Genomic DNA, 22,399 nt, shown 5'->3' with positions numbered 1-22,399 from the left:
TGGTGAAGCGTCCTGTGACTGGGCAGGTTTATGATTTATAGATTCTTAAAAGACTGGAGCGCCTAAAGCTGACTAATGCTAACTATTCATTCAGATGTTGAAATGGTTTCACCACTCACACTTGTTTTTCATAAAAACATTAAAAACATCAATGGTGTTATCCGTGCAGAATTCAATATTTTTAATCCCAACACTTAGTTTAGCTGCATTAAGGCTTTTTCTTTTCTAAATATATATTTGAAAAAAAAAAAAAAACATAACACTGTTTACTAATAACTGTAGGCACCTGTAAAAAAATAAACAATAACTTTAATACTCATTATACAACTCTGACCGACTGAGGTGGCATCACTTGCCATTGCTCTTGGCAAGCTCATCTCCCAATAACTGTCTCTATGGCGACCAGCGGCTCTCTGGCCAGCGCATGCGTCTGCCTCAGAGGGTCTGATTGGAGGGCTGAGGCAGAGAACCGCTGCCCTCGTAGTCCAAGGTGAGGGGCGGTGTGGACTGAGGCAGCACCTGCACTACCAGCCCGACACTAGTCTGTCTGGTGGGGGGGCTCTGGGTGGTGCTGGCCGGCAGCTTGGGCCTCAACGTCTGTGGGGATAAAGGGAGGTAGCCTTGGGCCTGGTAAATGTCCTCCTCTTCTTCAAGGTCCAGGCCGAGACCCTGAGGGCTGGTCTCCTCTCTGCGGGCCATGCCGGGCTCCAGCTGGGCCTGCAGGCTGATGTGAAGACTCAGCAGGTTGTCGTGTCGAGTCTCCAGCTCCGTCATTCCATTCCCGCTAAACATCTCTCCTTCTAGCTCCTCCAGCTGCTGCGGCCACATGTCGCTCTGGAAGATAGCCCTGTCTCTTTTTGGACCTGGGGGTAACATCACAGGGGATTCTGACATCACAGACACCTCAGGTCTGTTTAAAAGCCTCTCGGGAAGGTCGTTGACAACAGATTCCAGTTTCCTTTCCAGTGTGGGCCTGGGTGTGGGTGGTGCTGACGGCGTTGTGCTGGGGGCGGGGGTGGTATGGCGAGCCTCTGTGGGCAGGCCCGGCCAGAGGCCGCTGGCTGAGGCCAACTCTTCCCCGCTGCCCTCTTCAAAGCCTCCACCCCCGGCCCCGGAGCCCAGCTCTGGCAGGGTGGAGTCGTCATGGGTTCGGTTGAATTTGTTAAAAACGTGTCGCAGTGCAAACATATTATCTATATCCTTCTGGAAGTTGACCCAGTTGTCTGGGCTGGGGCTGTAGTCAGGCCGACATTCATAAAGGCTTTCGTTTATGCTATACAGATCCTCCAGTCCCTGCCAGTTCACCTCCTCGTCTGTCAAGTTGGGAAGTTTAACCTTGTCGTCCGTCCCATATTGGCTGTGTGCTGCCAAACAGAGAGAAACAGAAGACGGTGAGAAGGAGCTCTTTTCAAGTTTACCCAGACACCAGCCTCCGGCTAAAGCAGCCAGTTCCATAGGGGTCGAGGCCCCAAGCAAGACATGCACGCACGCCACACACACACGCGCACACGCACACACGCACACACGCACACACGCACACACGCACACACGCACACACGCACACACGCACACACGCACACACACACACACACACACACACACACACACACACACACACACACACACACACACACACACACACACACACTGCAAAGCAGCATTAGACAAACACAGCAACCACACTGAGCTCAAGCCATGAGTAGTGCAAACACATGCAGCCTTAGGCACTCACATTAGAGAGACAGACTGAAAGGAAAAACATTAAATGATCCATCATAATAGACGAACATACTGAGCTGCACATAAAAAAAAATATGGAATGGCATAGTTAATGAGAGGTCGGCACTGGATTGAAATGCAAAGTCAGGCAACCTGGAATAAAAGAATTTAACAGCAGAGGACACAAAAAGGTGATCAACAAAAGAAGGAAAAAAACAGACAATGAGCTTGCTGCTGAATGGTATATGCCCACACAAAATCATAAAGGAAATCAAAATATAGATTAGAAAAATGCAGGAAAAAAAGCTCAAGTGTCTGCAAGTAAAAGCTGAGGAAAAGAAGCACCAGTGCCACTTTAGGTTGGCTTTCCTTGTGAGGTCAGCTCTATTGGAGCTAGAGAATGGAGATGGTTCGACAGAGGGGCTCACAGGAAGTAGAGGCTCGGTCTCCTCTTTGACTGCTTTCGATGCTGCTGTTGCCTGGTAAGCAGGTATCAGAAACAGAGGTCAAAAGGGCAGAGGTCAGTGGGAGGACGGAGATGTCACAGCAACTCAAGTGTCCACTCTACCACTAGCTGATGGCCATGAGAGGCATCTGAATGTCATGCTACACCGGAACACGAATGTGATGACGGTTTATTTGTAGATATGGCTAAAATGACAATGGAGGGTGATATTAAAGGAATAATCCAAAATGCCCCCCACCCCCCGAGATTTAGATGGTTAATTGTAAATGGAGCGTTTTAGTCTTTTGACCACTTAAAGCGATGTACCCTACATGCCAACTCTTACCCATCCACGCACACATTCATCGAACTGATGGCAGAGGCTGCACAACAACAGCCAAACTGCTCCTCAGGGTTGAATCTAGTGCTCATTCACAGACACTCAAACACTGACGGCGCAGCCTTCGGGAGCAATGTGTCCAAGGGCACTTCGACATGTGGACTGAAGGACCCGGGGATCGGACAGCCGATCTTCTGATTAGTGGACAGCCCGGTCTACCTCCCGAGCCGCCCCAGATGAGAAGATTGATACCGCTCTCATTTCTTGTCGGGACATGTATGAAGCTACAGCTAGGAGACAGTCAGCTTAGCTTAGCCTTATAGACTGGAAGCAGGGGGACATAGATAGCCACTCCCCTAAAACCGCAAATGATAGTAAAAAAAAAAAAAAGCGTAATATTTAACGTACAGATATGAGAGGGGTGTTGATCTTCTGACTCTGCAAGAAAGCAAATAAGCTGATTGGCCAAAAGGTCCAACTCCTCCTTTAGGCGTTCATGTAGAATGTGATGCATGGGGTGGGACGATACAGCATCATGCATTGAAGCACATATTCAGCACCTCAGTATGTGACCCCTCAGTTTTTATTTAGCCAATACTATCGTAAGAGGAGCTAAAGAGGATTCATTTTGGGGGGAGGGGAACTGCTTTAAATGTTTCACTCTCAAGCAAAGCTGTGAAAATATGCAGCAGACAATATCTGTCATGTGTTCTGAGTGATTGTTTGCACGGAGGTGACAACAAATGAACGTGCTTTAATGAGAAGGAAAGAAATCCTCTTGTTATGATTTGTTAGCGTGTCCCCAGCATGCAGCCACAGATTAAGCGCCAGCAACTCCATGGATGGATGGATTAGTGGGAATGAGGCCATTCGGCCCATGCAGGTGTTAAAGAAGAAGCCACTGAAGAGAAACAAAAATTGGTGGATACCTGTGTGGCTCATAGCTTCCTCCATCTTTACCTCCTGATCGGAAAAATAAAAGCAATCGATTGTTAATGCTCTGAATCAGGGAGATACGAGAGGGAAATAAATAGATCATTCACACTGAAGATTTCTTCATGCACAGCTGCGACTCCCTATGGAGAAATGCAATTATCCAATGATCAGAATGAGGAGGGAGGAATGAGAGATTTGGAAAACTGGGAGGAAAAGTTTGAAAGGTCATACGATTGGGCTGGATGGAGATGATGATTGATCAGAACTGAGTGTTTTGTGAGGTGTAGAGTTCAACGGGGGTTTCCCTTTCAAAGAAAAACACACAAGGTTATCCAGTCAGGTGATCGTGGCGCTTAAGTCACACTCCGCAAATAGATGCAAGTAAATGTTAGATCCATTTCACCAGATAGTTATATTGTATTAATCTATTCCTCCAACAAAAACATCACTTGGTGTAACCACAAGGAGTTGGCTTCACACCGAGCAAGGGCGGCCAGTACAAGTAAGAGATTTTAGGCTGCTATGTGACATGTGCTGGCACGGTCTGGACAAGTCCACCGCGCCAGCACTGAAACACAATCAGTTTTCTCAGAACAGCTTGGCTGCTCCAGTGCGCCACTCTCCAGCTGGTAATTACAGACATTACGTTTTTATCCTCAGGTCATAAACAACGGCGCCAGTTCATGCCACACACGAACGCTACAGCGATGCCATACAGGGCTTCGGTCATCACTACATTACTTCATAACTACCTCCGTTGCTGGGATGTTTGCTCAGTAAAGGATGCTTGGATCATGTGGTGGTAGTAACAAAAAAAAAAATACATTGTGGCTGATTATGGCACTGATGCATGACGGGCTCAAATAAAATGACAGCCTCAACTGCCTTGATGACAGCGCCCTCCAAATAATATCTTTAACACCCGGTGAGTCACAACGAGGATGAAGGTCAGGACGTTCAACTGTGACATGGCCCCTTTTTAATAAAGAATACTCTCATTCAGAACTCAGTATGTGTACAGTAAGAGGGGAAACTCTTCCAACAGAGTGGACGTTCCTGGGCTGAGAAAGAGAGGTCTTAATTCAACACAAAAGACACACAAGACTGTGAAGGTTCCTTGACCGCCACCTAAAGTGGGGCATCCTCAAACACATGCTGCATGCAGATATGTGCAAATACACACCACTGAGACTGAAACAGACTGGAAACACGGCAGAAGACTAGACTCAAACACACCGGTTCCTATTTCCATAACTCATATTACTAATTCAGCATTAAGTGTTCATTTCACTCATTTTAATTGAATACACTGTTCAATGCATTAACTGAGTGTAACATCTGTTTCAGTCATTGTTGGCATAACAACTACCACTAAACCCAGTGTAACAGTCCACATGCCCAACCATTTTTGGACAGATAACTAGGGATCAATAAGCGGGCAGAAAGTGAGCATGTTTACCTGTGTCCAGGCCTTTTGGGCGAGGGTTACACTGCTTGTAACCTTGGCAACTCCTCATCTCCATCAGCTGGGCATGGAGCGAGTTCAGTACATCCCGATCCACTGTATACACCGCGTTGGTCAGCTGCACGGGTACAGTACACACAGAAATTTAACAATCATACAAATAATGTGGTTTTAGTGTCACGGTGATAAATTAGCATGTTTAGCCATGTCCAACGAAGGGCAGGATGTTCCTTCTCCCACAAAAGAAATACAGTTTTTAAATGCAAGTGCCCCTGAAAAGACTTCAAAAGAGAGTAAAAGAAGACAGACACAAACAAAAAGCACAGCTGACTAAGCTGTTCACCCACCTGGTAGGGGTCATTGTTGAGGTCAAAGTACTCCAGGAAGCCAGTGGAGAACTCGCAGAACAGCGTGTTGTGGGTCTCGTTGATGGTTCTCAAGCACCAGTAGGTGTTGTTGTTGGAGCTGGTGCATGCGCAGAATCCACCCACTAGACAGGAATCAAGATTCATTGTAATTGTAGTCAATTCCACAAATATCTTAACAGACCTGACAAATAATTCATTTTCAACTGTGCTTGAGGCTGGAAGTCAATACACATACATGTCCAGAGAGGAGCAGTCTGCCAGTGGTCATTGTTGTGTGTGAAGCAAGTGAGGCCGGGCAGGCTGCAGTCGTCTCCCTTCTTCTGACGTTTCTTTTCCTTCCTTTCCTTCTTTCTCCTTCGGATCTCGTTGTACAACTGGGCCTTTCCATCTAATTCGTGCGCTGGCTCCCTGTGGGGAGAAACGTGAGAGAATTACACAACAGCGTTGATGCAAAGATGACATCATCCCCTGCCCTCTCTAATGCCAGTAACCACAGTGGTGGAGGATCCGGAGGGGACTTCTAGAAGGCGTCGCCGATGCCAGAATATGACAGCCTCTTACTTTCATGTTTAAGCTCTTACTAGGTCCAATTTTCTCTGGGATGACATTCTAGCCACTGTCCCCTTTTCCTCCCGGCCTGAACAGGCGCAGCAAAGAAACAGCTGCTTTGTAGCGGCACAATCTGTTTCCAATGTTTCCTGGTGAAAGCTGATCACTGTGTTGGAGGGATTGACTGAGTTCCCCTCTGTTGAGTCATTTCGTCTTTCCACACACACACACACACACACACACACACACACACACACACACACACACACACACACACACACACACAAAGATCCCATGCCATGCATCTGCATTCAAACTCGATTCCAGAAACAAACATTTCTAGACAAACATCATCAACACAGCACAGTACACAACTAAAACACACACATGCTGGGCCGGTCATCTGGGATCCACCAAGTCATCTCAATGAACGTGAGCTTCATATTTAAACTACCATGCAGTGACCATGCAAGATATTCAGCAGTGAAACAGCATGATGAGATACATTCTTTACACACGTCATGGGTTGCAAATCAGGGTCAGTATGAATTATTAGGCAAAGGGGTGAAACTAAATGCAGCAAACCCATAATTAGAGGGGAAGAGAAACTCACTTAAAGGGATGGAGTTGATCATTCCTGCTCTTCATTCTCTCTGCCTTGTTTCTGTCTCCTTTGCTAAAATAGCTGTTTTTTTTTTATAAACAGAAAAAGAGACTAAGGACTCCAATAGGGATTTGCATCAGGCCTCAAACAAGTTATTGATAACTTGCATTATGTGTGGAAATAACACCAAATAGAGAAATGTATTTTTGAGGTGGAATTGAAATGACCAACCTCTTCTTTCCACAGTCGCACTCATCTGGTCGTGTCCTCTTGAGGTGGCCTCTCACTTCCCGGAGGTTTTTGATTTTGTCTTGAAGTTCTTCAATCTGGAATTAAATATGCAACAAATACTATAAATTATTTTTAACTCTTAAGACAAATCCTTGACCGTAACCTGGTGTGTGTGTGTGTGTGTGTGTGTGTGTATGTGTGTGTCAGGCTTATGGTCTGACATTCTGAGCTTCAGACACTCACCTCCTGGTCCACATAGCTCTTGTGGTCTTTCCAGGCCCTTGAGGACTGGTAGATTTCTCTTTCACAATGAACACTGTCATTCATCAAGATATAACACCTGGAACAGATGCAGAGAACCCTGTCATACTCGGCTCTTTTGACAGACATACAGTAAATATGAATGCAAAGTCATTCCTGAGATTCTTAAGGGAGGCTGCCTTCTTACTTGTGGGTAACTTTCACAGAGTGTGGGTATCCCACAGCATTGGTGTCATCCGCCAGCATCTCCTCTGAACCGTCATCTGACCCCAAATGAAACTCAGGGTTTTCTGGGTTGTAGTGACGCTTTGAGATGACACGGCGGCGGACAGCCGACTGATCATCTGCTTGGAGGTCAATGTCATATATCTGACCTTCAAACTCCACTGACAGGGACCTGGTCTGCCGGGTGTGGACAAAACGTGGACGATAACCTATAAAATGACCAAATAAAATTGTTAAGCAATGTTTTTATGTTTATGTCCAATATTACAAATTTTGTATACTTTCATTTAGTCATCAACTCCTTATTTCAGTGCTCCTGAAATAATTATAAAACCCCGATGTCCAACTCTGAGTGTTTCAGCTTTTGGGCCCTTTCTGGAGTGTGTTTCAAAAGGTTATCAGTGGTCACACGTCAGTTGCACTTTTCCTAAGCAACACTAGAGGGCAACAAACCACAATCCCAACAGCGCCCACACTCAAGGCAGCGTCCACAGAACAATTGCAGGACTTGTTGCAGGATGTTTACTTTTTCCGTGCATATGTCTCCCCTTAAGAGCATACATAATTTGTAGCAGGAAGTCAAGGCCTTTGCAGATTTATTTTTCACCAAATTGTTTTGATAGACAGACATCATACAATGTTGAACAAAAAAGATGTATGTATACTCACGACGACCAGAAGAGGAAGATAGCTGGCGGTGGGAACGGCGGTCCGACCTGGAGGGGCTGAGGAGTGTCTCCCCACAGTCACAGCCCCTTTCTCTGTGGTCATAACTGCTGCGGGGCTTCAGGCTGCGGGCCCTCTTCCTGGAGCCTTCTTTCGAGCCACCTTTGCACTTCTGTATCCTCCATTTCCCTGTGATCTCCTCCACACAATGCCACTTCTGCACAACGACAACCCCAGCAGAAATAAACAGGGAGAAACAATAGTCTCTCTGCTAACTTCATTTATATGTGTAGATTTGATGCGATCAAGTGTCTTTGAGCTGGATCCCTTTAGGACATTTCCATGTTACTTTAACAATGAACAGATTTTCATGCAAAGTCAATAATAAGTGAAAAACTTAATCTCAGACAAAAGCCTCCGTTTCAATTTTTGAAACTCTCTGAGAAACACATACTTCTGAAAGATATATCAGGCAAATCGCAGCCTGCGGGAAAGAATGGCATCCAAAAGCAGCAGGAACGATAAACCAAAACAACCACATGAAATGAATTGAGGCTGTCTGGTGTCTAGGAAATAAAGAGGAATCCCCTATCACTCTCACACGGGGTAAGTGCGTCACCAGCCTAATTGTATAGATGCATGTCCACGCATTTGTCCTACATCTTCCGTCTTTCTCAACATTTATTCCCACTCGGAAGAAAGAAAGCTGAACTAATTGCTGTGAGTAGTGTCGCTGGTTCGTTTTTTGTATAAATGGATGAGACACGTCTGTAGTGCACAGTGCTGATGATCAGTGGCGAGTGTGGAAACAAAAGTCCAAACAAAGGGCCATGAAGCAGCTCCGGTTTCTTCTGGAAGGCTCATAGAGTTTACGAAGGGCTTGCGGCCTAAACAAAGCTGTTATTTTAGCATTAGACAAGATGCGCGAGCACGAGAGAGAGAGAGAGAGAGAGAGAGAGAGAGAGAGATGTATTGTCACTCAGGGATGAAAATAATCTCTGTAATTCTTTATCCTTCTCTCACGCTCTCCCTCCTGCGAGTGCTTTTCAGGCTCAACAGCACCGCTGCAGCAGAGCAGCACAGCAAAGATGGATGAGAAACTGAGGAGGAGGAGGAGGAGTGGTCAGCAGACATGGATGACCAGGCAGGCTGAAACATGAGCAGATAGTGGAAGACCCAAAGTATGTACCCCCGAAACTATACAGTAACAGAGACCTCTCTCTGTCCCTCGTGAGTAAATCTGGTGTACCCGTGAGAAACCCATACCGGTATATCACTCGATTGATTACAAAGGGCCGCATAAGCTTGACAACAAAAACACAACGGAGGCTTTGCTCTTTGAAAAATCTGGTCTCTCTGAACCAAGTTCATGCGGTCATATTAAAAATAAACAGCAACTTCCAAGGCTTTTTAAAAAACAAAACTCTCATGACTGAAGTTGAATGTCCTTATTAAAGACCCTAATGCTTCAGTTTTTTTTTTTAGATGAGTTGTCATTTAAAGGAAAACCACAAACTGTAAAACTGACGAGGTGGAAAAAAGAGAGCTAAGAACAAAATGAAGATGAGCGATAAAGCCTTGCCTGCTGTTTGTAAGTGCCATCTCCCCTGTAATTGTGTAAGACAAACACCGCAGGCTTTCAGGCTGCTCACTGGGAGGTCATGTTAAATCATGCCAGACGGGCCACTTATGTCCAAACCTTATCCTGCATGCTATGCAGCAACATATTATGATGTACACTGTAAATGGTTACAGCTGCAAGGAGACAAATGTTTTGTGCACTATTACAGGTGCACACTGTATTCACAGCCTCACATGCATTCACACAACACACTGCTGAGCTCAACTAGAGCTGCTCCATCGCGGTCTTTAATAACTGATTGTTTCATACACACATTTATGTGACCATAAACTGGATCTGGACCGCATTAGTCAGCCCCTCAGAAACCCTGCACGTCATTTAACGCTACCTTAAACTTGTAACAATTTGTATTGTTCTGGTCTGTGTGCTCCAAGGCCACATACTGTACCACTTGGCTGTTGCTGCCAGGAAATTAATGGGTACAGATGAAAGGGAAGTACCAACAAATTAACAAAACAGTGCAAAAGAATCCAATTATGAACCAACTGATGCACTTTAAATGGCTATTTCACTTTTGGCCCTGTGGGATAGCTCAACAGGCTACATGGAGGCCACATCAGGAGTGGTACTCATTACAGGGAGAAAAGAACTGAAGAAACCTTCCTCAGTGGATATCAGGGGCTTGTTTCATTTGTTTGTTTTACCTGTCCAGGCTGTTCGCAGGGCGTCTGGAATTCGGCCTGCTGGCAAGTCTCTTTGACCTTTTTGTACTTGGGAAGGCTGTTGGTGTGCTGAGTGTTCACTGAGTCTTCCTTCTTCCTCAGGATCTTTCTGCGCAACACAACAAGTAAACACAATTAGGAGGAAATCAGCATCAACTAACAGACTAAATATACTATTCAAATATTAAAGTATTACTGGACTGAGCTAAAAGTTGAAGTCACTGTTTCCTGTTTTTTTTAACTTTCAGTCACTGTCAGTCCTGTGTGCCTCTCATGGTCATAGCCAGTGAATGGATGAGTTATGAAGCATCTCTGTGTGCCAGAGGGTCTGGGCATGTAGCGCAGCTCAGCCTCCCACCAGGGCTCAGCTCCAGGCCACGCTGTGTGACCCTGGCTTGGCATCACGTTCAACTGCACTGCCCCTTTCTCCTCTGCTACTACCACAAGGCCTGGCTGAGTCTCTGCTAAGGCCATACCAACCTCCCTGTCCCCAACTATCTGCCAACATGGCCTGGCTGCCCCCGACCCACAGACAGAATGCCGGCGACAGAGCAACCTGTGCACTGCAAGACTAGGGCCGCTGTCTTGTGCGATCTTGTCTAGCGCTGTGTTCCAGGGGAAAACGGCCAATGTTCACACACTGGCTTGGCTGTAGTCTCAACACTTTAGCCAAGGGTGATTAAAGAGCTCACAGTTGTTGTCGATGTCACTCCCTGATGGCTGCATTATGCAGATTATTAGATTCTCAAACAACATAGTCAGCCCCAGCTGTCTGTCAGCAATTCACAGGTTGGGAGGAAGGGTACTGTAAGGTCATGTGAGGATATTGAATGATAGAGTATATCACATGAGCAGTGAGAGAACTGTACAAGAAACATTAGCTCCTCTGCATGTGTGCTGCTACATCAGTGCTTGAGTAACAGAGCGAAAGGTCCATGGAGGCTAATCTCAGTATTTAGAGACAGGCGCACAAGCTGGCAGCCTTTATAAACAGTGTGGATTAATGGAGGAATGGATTAAAAGAGCTAAAGCCCCTACATGTCAAAGGTTACACTCTTTTCATTTCGTACACAGCAGTCCAGACCAACTAGACCAACTAGTTCTTCTGCCACAAAAACATGCGCCAGCAGGAGACCGATCTGTATGCACAGCAGCACAGCTAACGAGTGCTTCTTTTGTGCTCTCGGATGTGTGTCTGCAGATGTTGGCAAATGAGCAAATTAGTGGAAAGGAGATGACAGGGCCAAGCCTGCGATTTGGGGAAAAAAATGGGATTGTGGGGAAATGATAGTGGGGGAAAAACGGCAGCTGTATGGGAGAACGTGACATGCCTTGATATACAGTATCTTTACACATGGCGCCAGTAAAATCTGAATTCAACCAGTGTTACTGTTTTCTCCCCCTTGTTTTCCTACCAATGCAGCTATGTCTTTTCTCTCTCTATTATCTTTTTAATTGTAACTTTGCAAAGTCTTGTAGGAAAGTCTTGATGAGATTCTTTCTTTCCAAGCAGTCCGGTGTCTGTCAGTGAACCCTTGGCATTACCACAGCGTAACATGTTAAGTGAACAAAAGCGGTCTGTCAGTTTGGAGGTATCATTTTTCTGCAACATATATCACGCAGCAGAGTAGAGGTTAAATAAAGAACTGACAGGGTTTGTGTGAGAGCATGTGCTGTATGCGATTGCGTGCACTACAAAGAAAACAGTCTTGGGGAAACAGGCGAACGCTGGCTACAGCGTGGCTGCTGCATTCCTCACTGGGGGAGCTGGTGACATGTCCTGTGAGTGGATTGAGTGTGAGCCTTCCAGCCATTCCTCAGGTAACATCATCCTGAGCCTGGCGAGTCTTTGTTTATTTTGCATGCGTCTAGCTATCTTCCGTCTGCCTCTGCTAGTGCACGAACAGCAGGCTAAGTCAGATTTAGGGCCCCCGATCAATGTTCTTAAAACATGCAAGGCCCCTTTAAAAAACATACTTTTTTTTGGGTAAAAGGTCAAATGACCTGGTTACACATGTGTCAACGCCTCTTGCGTGAACTGTCATAATTTGCCAGCTGCTTAAAGCTTTACCAAACAACTTTGGATATTTCAACCTCATCCACCACCACTGCCTTTCAAGCCAACTGTGGTCAGGAAATGTCTGTCAGATAGGAAAAATGGATGTGTTTCTGGAATAGGGAACGTCGTTGAGCCTTGCACATTTTGGGTTCATTGAAATGTTTTGTCAGGTTTTGTGTGACACACAATGCTCTGCAATGACATGGATGTGCCTGTGGTGTGGAAAGGGAATAAAGAACCCCAGTTTACCCTCGCTCCACCAGGAATGTGTCCCTCCAGACTTTGGGTTTCCGGTTGGGTTTGAATCTGGGAAAACAAAAACGCACAACGTTTATAGATTTCAAATGGCCTATGCACTCACCATCAGTTACAGGATGTCAGGCATGCAGTTGGCCAATATTATGGTTGATCATAGCGAGCTCAAGACCTTGTGGGTTCATGGGAATGGTGTTAATGCTATTTGAGCACTAAATTGATTATCCCTGTTCTTTATGTGACTTTTTTTTTTCTTTAATAGTGCAGATGGATTAACAATAGCTGTTTGTGCTTTTTTTTTATGATTCAACTTGCAAACAAATTCTACTTCAGAAAAATAACCTCAGCGAATCAGAGCCAAAGTCCTGCAGCCAAGGAAAATCCACCAAATTGCCCCAAATTCATTTTGTGCTCACTTGGAGCAAAAGCAGTTATTTTGGCTACGGAAATTTGCATTTTCTCAATAATGGAAAATGAATACGACTGTTGCACAAGTCATGCACACCGTGCAATTACTGTACATAATATATATTACACCATGGATCCATACACACCTATTGCCAGTTTTTTCCTGTTCCAACAGTTTAAGGATGGACTTTCCATCCATGTCTGGAGGGGTGTCCAGGCCAGCAATGTGGAGAATTGTGGGAGCTAGGTCAATGTTGAGCACCAGATGAGGGTTTCTGAAAAAAATACATGCACATAACATTTTGTTAATCGCCTGAAATACATACAATGATGATAGATATAAAAGAAAAGTAAAAACAGATAAAACTTGACACACTGAGAAAAAAGACGGATCAAAATACACCCAGCACAGCCAAGAAACTCTGATCATTTTAGTTGTTACTTACACTGCCCCTGGCTCGATGTTGGGTCCTCTCAGGAAGAACGGCACACGAATGTCAAAGTCATACGGCATTGACTTGCCCTTGATTAAGCCAAACTGACCAATGTGGTAGCCATGGTCTGCTGTATAGATGATGTAAGTGTTGTCCAGCTCTCCAGTTTCCTCGAGCATTTCAAACACCTAAGAAGACAGATGAGTAATGATAAGAAGATAGAACACACAGATATTTAGAGGAAATGCCTCAGAGGAACGAATATGAAAGTCCTAAAAGAAAGCCCATCAGTAATGAAACTTACTTTCTGCACAGAGTCATCTACAGACATGAGTGTCTGCAGCCTCTTTCGATGTAGAAAGTTGGTGAATTCCATGTGGATGGGTCTCATGGGACCTGTGTACTGCATGATCCAGTGTTTGTCCATATTTGGGGCATAGTTGTAGCTGGGGGTGCTAGTAGGAGTACACAAAGGAGGGAGACATGAGACAGGCATTTAAAAAAACTAAACACTTGTATTTAGATGCATGTATATACTGTGGACCTGATGGGATCTCATAATAGTAAGACAATAACCATGGGGAGTTATCAGAGCACACAACATCTACGAAGACCCCATTTAAGATGCCAAAAAACACCTGTCTGTTACTTTTCACCAACTACTCCTCAGTAACAGGTGCCGCAATTGTCCACTGTGTTTGGCACGCATCAATAGCTCCTCTGTTTGTTGAAGGAAATGTCTAAATACTCAGCAGCCAGCACCTTAGCTGTTTTTCCACACCTCTCTCTGACCATCTCTCCCCTCACACAGAGACGAGAGTCTCCCTGCTTCACGGCGCTCTTGGCACAGACAAGTCATTTGAGGGTTGGCACTTGCTTGAGAAAATAATAGGCCCCAAAGTCAAGTTTGCAACAACCTCTGGACCAAAAACTCAATAAGTCATGGTCATTTGAAATGGGGGATAACAAGAGTTGATAAAGAGCAAGAGGGAGGGGGAGGGAGTCGTGTTTGTGGAGAGTTATGAGTGAGAGAAGCTGTTCACCTGTAGCTGTAAAGTAAAGGAGAGACATGAATAGTAGACTAATGTATGAAGTTGACTTTCTGTCTGCAAGGTTTCTGCAGTTCAAAGCGAAGTAGTATATGAATAATAAACTGTAAGCAGAATATAGTTATCCCCAGAATTCACAGTCATATTTGTAGTCGGTAGTGTATGCATATAATGTGACAATAACAAATAATTCCCTCTACTGTAGAAATTCACTACAAAATTAAACTACAAACAAACAGGTTCTACCACTGAATAAGCAGCTGGACAAAGTATCAAGACTTAGATACTTAATGAAGACCTGCTGGGAGCTGCTTTGCTCTGATTGAGTGAGCTGCCTTCTGCCCTCGTCTCCTCAGGCCTGCTTTGTGGGAAGGGTGAACTCTTCACCCACCTAGCCAGGCGGTCTAATAAGCCCCACAAAGGGACCTGTCTCTGGGCAATGGGCCACCAAGGTATGGGGCCCTGGGCACAAGGGAACCAGGAATGCAGAGGTCAGTGGAACGAAGCCAGTCCATAGGGGAGGTCACACCTGCCACCTGTCACATATACGTAGGTCGGTGTTTTGTTGTATTAGCCCTGGATTACAGCGGCCCAAGGCCCACTGTTCACCCCAGAATGCCTCCTGACCTTGCAGGACCTAACATAGACACATCCCGCTTGAGGATTAGTGACGTTCCCACAAAACAAATAGCTACAACCAGAATAACTCTGAGACACTCACTGCTATAAAGAGACATGCCAATGAGAGACCACATTACAACTATAGTGTTTAAAAATAAGTCAAGGGCTTGACTCACACCTAAGAGACAAGGTAAAAACACCTTCAGTGAGGAATGTTAATGACATTAACATCAAACCCTCCCCTGCTATTATTGCTGTCAAAAGTACAGACACTCATTTGATTTATGAGGCGGCCCCTCCTTCACTGCCACGCAGTCTCTTCCCAACTCTATGCATTTTGGTTTAGAGGTATATGGCATCTGCTCAAAAGACAGAAAGTGGCAGACCAGACAAATTTCACATCTTTCTATTAGCGGTTGACCTTACCAGGGACTTAATGGCTTTTGTAGATAATTACCAAAGCTCTTTCAACTAATTAAAACTCAAACTGGAATAGGTTCAAAACAAAATCATATATATAAAAGGAATTTGCTCCACAACCTCTGCCAGTAAAATGTTTTTCCATATCTGTTATGTAAGTATGTTGTCAACATACAGCAAAACGAACACCCACCCATACCGACAGTGTGTGCTGCCACATTAATCTCATCACATATTCCGCACACAATCACTGGGGCAACCCCTTTAGTCACCCCCGGGCCCCAGTTCCACCCCTTTCACCCAGAGGCTCGAGCTAAAAATAAATTAATAATGTCACAAAGGGTGTTCCAAAGCACACAATGCATTCCTCTCATCCCAAGAGCCGCAGGGAGAAACTACTGATTGATATGGACAGGATCAGGAAGTGCTTTGCGAATTTCACAGGAGAAGAGGGGGGGGGGAGTGCCGAGGGATGAGAAAACGAGAGAAGACAGAGGGAGAGACAGACAGACACAGAGATATAACAGATAGAGCGACTGAGAGGAAGAGCAAACGGACAGAGGAGAATGTTAAGTGGGTTTGAAAGTGAGAGGGAGGAAGTGGGAAAACTGAAAGGAAAGGAACATTTAGCAGAAATGGTCTTAAAACTTAGATCTACTTCTCTACAACGACACCCTCCCCCCACTCAATGAGTACATCCTGGGAGCCTTTTGGAGGGCCCACCAAGAGATGGCAGGGCATGTTGCCATGGAAAGACCCACATTGCAACGCTGCCTCAACTCAGTTATGAGAGTTGTTGAAGGCCAATGTGAGCTCGGCATGCGTGCTGTGCTCCATGAAAAAAGCCATCCGTGATCTTCTTCATGGTATCTGTCCCAGCTATTCTCGGATGATAAATCATTTTGATTTCATGCTTGCCAAGTCGTTGTTCCTAGCAGCTTCTATGAAACCTGTCATCACTGGGGATTGAGGCACATACTGTAATACCGTTATATAGACAAAATCATGAAAGGTTAACGAGAAAAAAATCCATAAAGCAAGTAAGCAAGCATGTGCAACCATGAAGAGTGATAAAGGGAGTCTGAATGTAACTTACATGTGCTGCGAAGCATTTGGGAAGTGCTCAGCATACTGTGGAGCGGAGTCTTCTGGGCCGTGAGGAGCAGCGTGACTGATGACCATCATCACAGGGCGGTGAGGGTACATGCGCTTAGACGTGCGGAAAAAGTTAGTGCTGTCGTTGGTAATCAGATCTGTGAAATAGTCCTGGAAAAGAGTGAATAAATAGGATTCATTAGGTGCTGCAGGGCTAAAATCTTGAGAAGAAGGCAAAAAGAGAAGGTGGAAGAGGGAGAAAAATGCAAAACAACATGAGCTTTGATAAAACTCCTTCGCCGTCCAATCACCACGACATGTTACTTTCCCTCATCCAGTCATCTTAAAATAAATGGACAAGGGCCAGTGGGGATATGAACTGGGGCCATTGACTACACTACCAATTTGTCTAGTCAACAGCTGGCAGCTTGCCTATGTGCGTGTAAAATGTGAGTGTGTGCTTGAGTCTGTGCATGTGTATACAGTATATGGGCTGTTGCTTCATCAGTGAATCTCTGCACTATTGAATGTGACACCACTTGATGGTGAGAGGAGTCTGGCGCTCTCAAATGGGATGTTGTTATGACAGCTCCTATCCTCTAATCCTCTCCCTTTCTCCTTTAGCTTCCTCCCCTCCTATTAAGCTTAATTTGACTTCCTTTTACTAAACGTGTTTTCTTGCTTCTTGTCACGGATTCACTCTGGGAGATAACGGAACAAATAAGACACAATACCTTCGACAGGTATAAGGCTCAAACTGAGGTTGACTTGTATCCAGGAGATGGGAAAGACACAAAGTCCCCAAATGCTCTGTTTTCCAGATCTAGTGGCATGTGCAGAGAGGATGACTTAGTGAATGAAACGGTAGCTTACTATAAAGAGCTTGTGATATTGTCACATCAAACAACCCAATGGCCTGAGATATCAAAACCTTTATTCCAGGCTGACAAAATGGCCCTGGAGTCTGTCTTTTTAAAAGTACAGCAGGTCACACCCTGAACTAAAATCACCGTCTCATGTGCCAAGTTTCCAACAGATTAACCATTCTACCTGCAGTTTTGTCTTGCCATAGTTGTTGTCTGGCATACCACATGCGGAAGGGAGTGCCAGGTTCAGAATGAAAGGGTAAAGGGTGATTTTCCTGAAATTTCAGAAGTGGGTTTGGCCGATTCATCCTGTCTCTATTAATAGGCTTTATAGTCAGCTTTACTAGCCTGCCGGCTGCACATGCCCATGGCGGCTGTTGATTGCGTGCATATGACAAAGCATTGCCATACTTGTTTTCTATGTGTTGCCAGCTCATAATCTGAGCCACTGCTGCTAAAGACTCAGAAGGAAGCAAAAGTGTCATGGGGAATGACTGGCCAACAGCTCTAAAATGGTCAGGGAGGGGAAGAGTATCACTTTTCCCAGAACCTTTTGTAGATGATTAGTACTAAGTGTCACATGATACAAACCCATTCACATATGGTTTAATTTCCCCAATGACATTGATACATTTTAGGTTGTATAACAACCAACATAGTTTGAATGGCAATGCAGCAAGGAGTTGAGGCTTTGAATCAATGAGGGTTGTTCATGAGGAGTTATCATTTACAACCTTTCAAGCATTATTGACACTAATATATCAATGAAACTGCATTGCTTTGTGTCTTTAGGACTGTTGTCATCCGTCATGCAATTTGAAGAAAGAAATTGTATGGATCATATAATTCAACTAAATCTCAGGCAAGTCTTTGACAAAGGCCTCCTACAGATGGAAAATCAAATGGGACCTCATTGAATGACATCACTGGGCAAGTGCCTCATCTAATCACAATGCCTTGGTGTGCCAGCTGCACTCTGTGTGGAAAACCACGACCTACTGACCCTGTGTGAATGTATTCCACGAGCCGTGGTTGTCCCAGTAGTAGCAGGTTCATGGTTTTTGACAGTAAATAGCAAATAGTGTGTCCATTTGGTTTTAAACCACTAACTGCTGACCAAGCCCATGTCATGTAAACACCTTGGCCTCAGTGTGTGGGTAACTTTACACCTCAGTCCAAGTTGGCAGAGGAATAGCAGTCCAAACATTTGTTTGCTCATCTTTTGGGAAGGCCATCTTGAAACTTGACATATGTCCAAACTGTAAAACCTCCTCATGGATTCTTCATGTACCCAGGACTACGCTACCTGGTTAGATATTGGCATGGAGTTGCGAAAACAAACTGACAGCTCTTACAAAAACATGTGGGGATGATTGATGACCGACGCCATCCAGAGCTACAAAAAAGACATTGTAACCACAGTGTTCATTTCCAGAGTATGGCACTTGTAAAATTAAGTTTTCTCTCTTCTTTTATTGTGATATTATAGCACAAAATAATTCAGTAAAACTTCACAGTGAGACAAAATAAGAGGAAAAGACTGACGCAAAGTGAGACAAAAACAAATGCAGGGTGGCATTTATCACCGGCTTCTCATAAATATGCTGTCTACATGTTGAGGTAAGGTACGTCATAATAAAGGGATGCTGCAGAAAGAAGGAGACTCCCGCTCAAGTCATTCCCTTTAATTCTTGAATGAAAATACCTGCCAGCCTAGATCACAACATCGTGATAAGTGAAGTGCTTCACTGTCTGTATTTATAAGTGTAGTCGAACCTGCAATTTGCCAGGCGAAGTCTTTACATCAGGCCATAAAGGGAAAATAAACGAGTGATTCAGTTAACGGTCCCTTTTTTTAGAAATTATAGGAACACATACCTTGGCATATTCGGCACCGTGTTTCTCCTTGTAACCATTCCGACAGACGGTGTAATTATAGAAGCGGGAATTTTTTATCAATCCAACCCATTCGCGCCACCCAGGTGGGATGTAGGTGCCATTGTACTCATTGAGGTATTTGCCGAAGAAGCCTGCAGAATAGAAGGAGAGATAAATGAAGATTTCTTTCAATAGCAAGTCTTAGGCCATATATAAGGTTTTCGCTTATGCCTGTATCTGTGAAAATGATGCGTCTCTGTGTGACTTTATCTCTGTGTATATGTGACGCATAACTTTTGTCTCCTTTTTCATGGCTTCACTGACCAGCATTTTCGGACAGGCTGGGCAGGAGCCAGCCCGTCTTAGAGAAGGCTAATTGCAGACTAACGCATCAGCTCTAAAACCGCAAGCCGTGCTGCAGCCCACAGGACCCCACTGAGCTGCCCAGTCCAACGCCTGCCCATAACTCACACAGACACCGCCCGATGAGAGATGACAGCGACCTGGCACAGCAAACAGTCAGGCAGAGCAGTGGAGTCTAGCTTACTGTAACAATGTTCACTGGTGGTGATTGACAGTGTGTGTGTCTTGGCAAAAAGTGAAATGGTCATGGTTCTCAATCAGAATCTGTGAAAACATCACCCGCACTACATTAAGAGGTCTCTGGTGGGCATACAGCAGGCCCCTAATGCTGATTATTGTATATAGATATGTGTCAATATGTGCAAGTGCGTGTCCTTGTTCACCAACCTGTCCTGTAGCCCGTGTTGTTGAGGTAGACGGCGAATGAGCGTGGCTCGTGCTGAGCTTGCCAGGAAGGGGAGGAGCAGTTCTCATTGTTGGTGTACGTGTTGTGGTTGTGGACGTACTTGCCCGTCAACATGGAGGACCGTGACGGGCAGCACATGGGTGTGGAGACGAAGGCATTGGTGAAAGCTGTGCCTCCTTCTTCCATGAGCTTACGGGTTTTATTCATTACCTGTAGAGAACCTGGAGGACAGATGATTGAGGTCAGTGCTGATTTACTAAAGTCTTAATTATGTTCCATGGACAAAAAAACAGCTTGTGCCAATACACACAATGACAAATGTTATTATTTTTTGGAAAATGACAATCACTTGTGTATATAACAAAGGCCAGTCCATTTAGATACCTGATCTTTTCTAACTGCATTCTCTGAGAGGCAAATCATTATTATTCAGTAGTTAATAGGCCAGATGGGCATTCTGCTCTGGCTTATGGCCTCTATTTAATATTTAATGTGTGAAGAAAGACCACATACGTCCTGATACAAATGGCCACAAAGACAAAGAAATTGATTATGGCAGCATAGCGACAGGAACAACAACAGGAAAAATCACGGAAACAAAAGTTTTATTTTTTTTTTTTACAAGTAGGGTAAAAATAGAGCCAAAATCCATGAAAAGTAAATTGGGCCCATAGAATTCCAGGAAGACCAGAACGTGTGCCAACCTTACCCAACTCAACATCCTGGTCGTCAGTGATGATGAGGATAATGTTGGGCCGGATGTTTCTGCGGTCTCTCTGGATGCGACCCCTCAGGCCCTGAGCCCTGGTGGTGGTGAAGGCCCAGCTGCCTGGAGCCCAGTCCAGAGACAGCAGGGCCAACCAACCCAGGCACTGCATCAGCATGGTTCCCGAAAGAACAAGAGACAGCGTGGGTAGAGGGGAGGATTATTGGAGAAATGAAGGTCCAGCCAGGCCACTCACTTACACCCGTGCAGCTCTCGCAGTCGTGGTCAACTGTGAAGAGACAAAAGGAGAAAAACACATGGAGACATTACAACAAGGAAAAAATAGAAATAAAGTGGGTAGAATAGCAAACAACAGTTATATATTCTCAGAGAGACAGTCAGTGAAAAGGCCTAGAATCATATTTAAAGTAAATATTTAATCATATTTACTTCTGAGACATTGTGTGCATCTGCTTACAAATCATACTGAAACACAACAGTTTATCCATAAACAGAGAAGCCAAACACGATTCTTCCGTGCTTAAGCCCTTGATGGTCCACCAAGGAAAACTTACCCAATAGTTCCAACAAAAGTTGCGTGCTGACTGAAACCCCATCAGTACACTCCCCTGTAAACAAAATCCCTCAACATCAACTCTACTGACCTTAACTGAATAAACCCAACTTGATCACAAAAACCGCAAGCGAAGCTCTAGAACCAAAGATCTTACCTCAGAGAATCCCATAAATCTCATTGTGTTTGGCCGTTTCTCATTTCATCCAAGTACTTTTTCTTGTGTTTTTTCACTCTCTCCTTCTGTGTCAGATAACACACACTCACAAACGGAAACTCTCTATCTCTACTGGAGAGCTGTTGTTCAGCCAACTGTGCTGAGACCGCGCCATTGGCTGCCTGCACTCAAACACCCACAGCCACTGTCCTGTGTCGGCCAATCACGGTCCACCTTCCATCTGTCACTCAAAAGTCACCCCCCGGTGAGTCAAGCGTGACAGAGGGCCGATGGGGAGGATGGGACCACACTAGGGGGGAGGGGGTTAGGGGGCACGGGAGGCGGAGAGAGGGTTCCGCTACATTAACCCCAATGCCACTGTCGCCAATCACAGATTACCACCGAGTCATCATAGCACTTTGCAGCCTCTAACTCACTTACAATGGCATGGTTGGTCATAAAAGGTCTACATGCCCTTTTCTTAGATGCCACGGAGCAGCGTAAAACGGATACGAATGCCAAGCCTGAGCTCTCCCCAACATTAGAAGCAGGTCGATATTTTGACGTCACTAAAAGAGACATCACACTTATTCATATCAATTTCAAACGTTAATCAATAAATCCAATGTATCATTATGAGATTGACTGTACAAGTGACGATGATTTAAATTAGGGGGATTTTCAGTAACAATAATGTATCTAAAAGATTGGCTTGTGACTGTGGGATGAACCATGAGGCCCGTGAAAAAGTGCCTTATGGACAGCAGTCCCACTGAGTGGCACCATACTGCTCGCTTCCCTGAGTTAATGGCCTGAAAACAATTGGCAGGTCTATGACACCTGAGCCTGATTGAACCCGACTGAGTACCTTCACCCTCACTTCCACAAAAGGGCCAGTCCCGAATGGCAAAGAGTAAAAACTATACCTAAAACAAGTGATCATTTATGGTCTTACTCATAATGAAAGGCACTCTGGACTAGTATATTAACATTTT

General features: G+C 44.9%; 1 protein-coding gene across 2 annotated transcripts; it reads right to left on the bottom strand.

Moving 5' to 3' along the window:
* Positions 1-1,206: 1,206 nt before the first annotated feature.
* sulf1 (sulfatase 1) lies at positions 1,207-21,519 on the bottom strand. Of its 2 annotated transcripts, XM_034560423.1 has the most exons (22): positions 21,405-21,519; positions 21,249-21,302; positions 20,677-20,962; positions 19,949-20,188; positions 19,199-19,350; positions 16,456-16,625; positions 13,574-13,724; positions 13,282-13,457; positions 12,982-13,110; positions 12,422-12,478; positions 10,096-10,222; positions 7,813-8,026; positions 7,106-7,352; positions 6,901-6,997; positions 6,658-6,752; positions 6,436-6,507; positions 5,509-5,681; positions 5,253-5,395; positions 4,900-5,023; positions 3,434-3,467; positions 2,148-2,198; positions 1,207-1,364 (listed from the first exon to the last, which is right to left on the bottom strand). In XM_034560423.1, the coding sequence occupies exons 3-22, from the start codon at positions 20,849-20,851 to the stop codon at positions 1,331-1,333; spliced, it is 2,661 nt and encodes an 886-aa protein (XP_034416314.1). In that variant the 5' UTR covers positions 20,852-20,962; positions 21,249-21,302; positions 21,405-21,519; the 3' UTR covers positions 1,207-1,330. The 2 variants fall into 2 exon arrangements, with proteins under 2 accessions (XP_034416314.1, XP_034416315.1); XM_034560424.1 differs by lacking the exon at positions 2,148-2,198.
* Positions 21,520-22,399: the final 880 nt, after the last annotated feature.

Source organism: Cyclopterus lumpus, chromosome 20, assembly GCF_009769545.1.
Source record: "Cyclopterus lumpus isolate fCycLum1 chromosome 20, fCycLum1.pri, whole genome shotgun sequence".
NCBI classification, from domain to species: Eukaryota; Metazoa; Chordata; class Actinopteri; order Perciformes; family Cyclopteridae; genus Cyclopterus; species Cyclopterus lumpus.
Note: the sequence above shows the minus strand (reverse complement) of the source record. Positions and strands in the feature narration are given on the sequence as shown.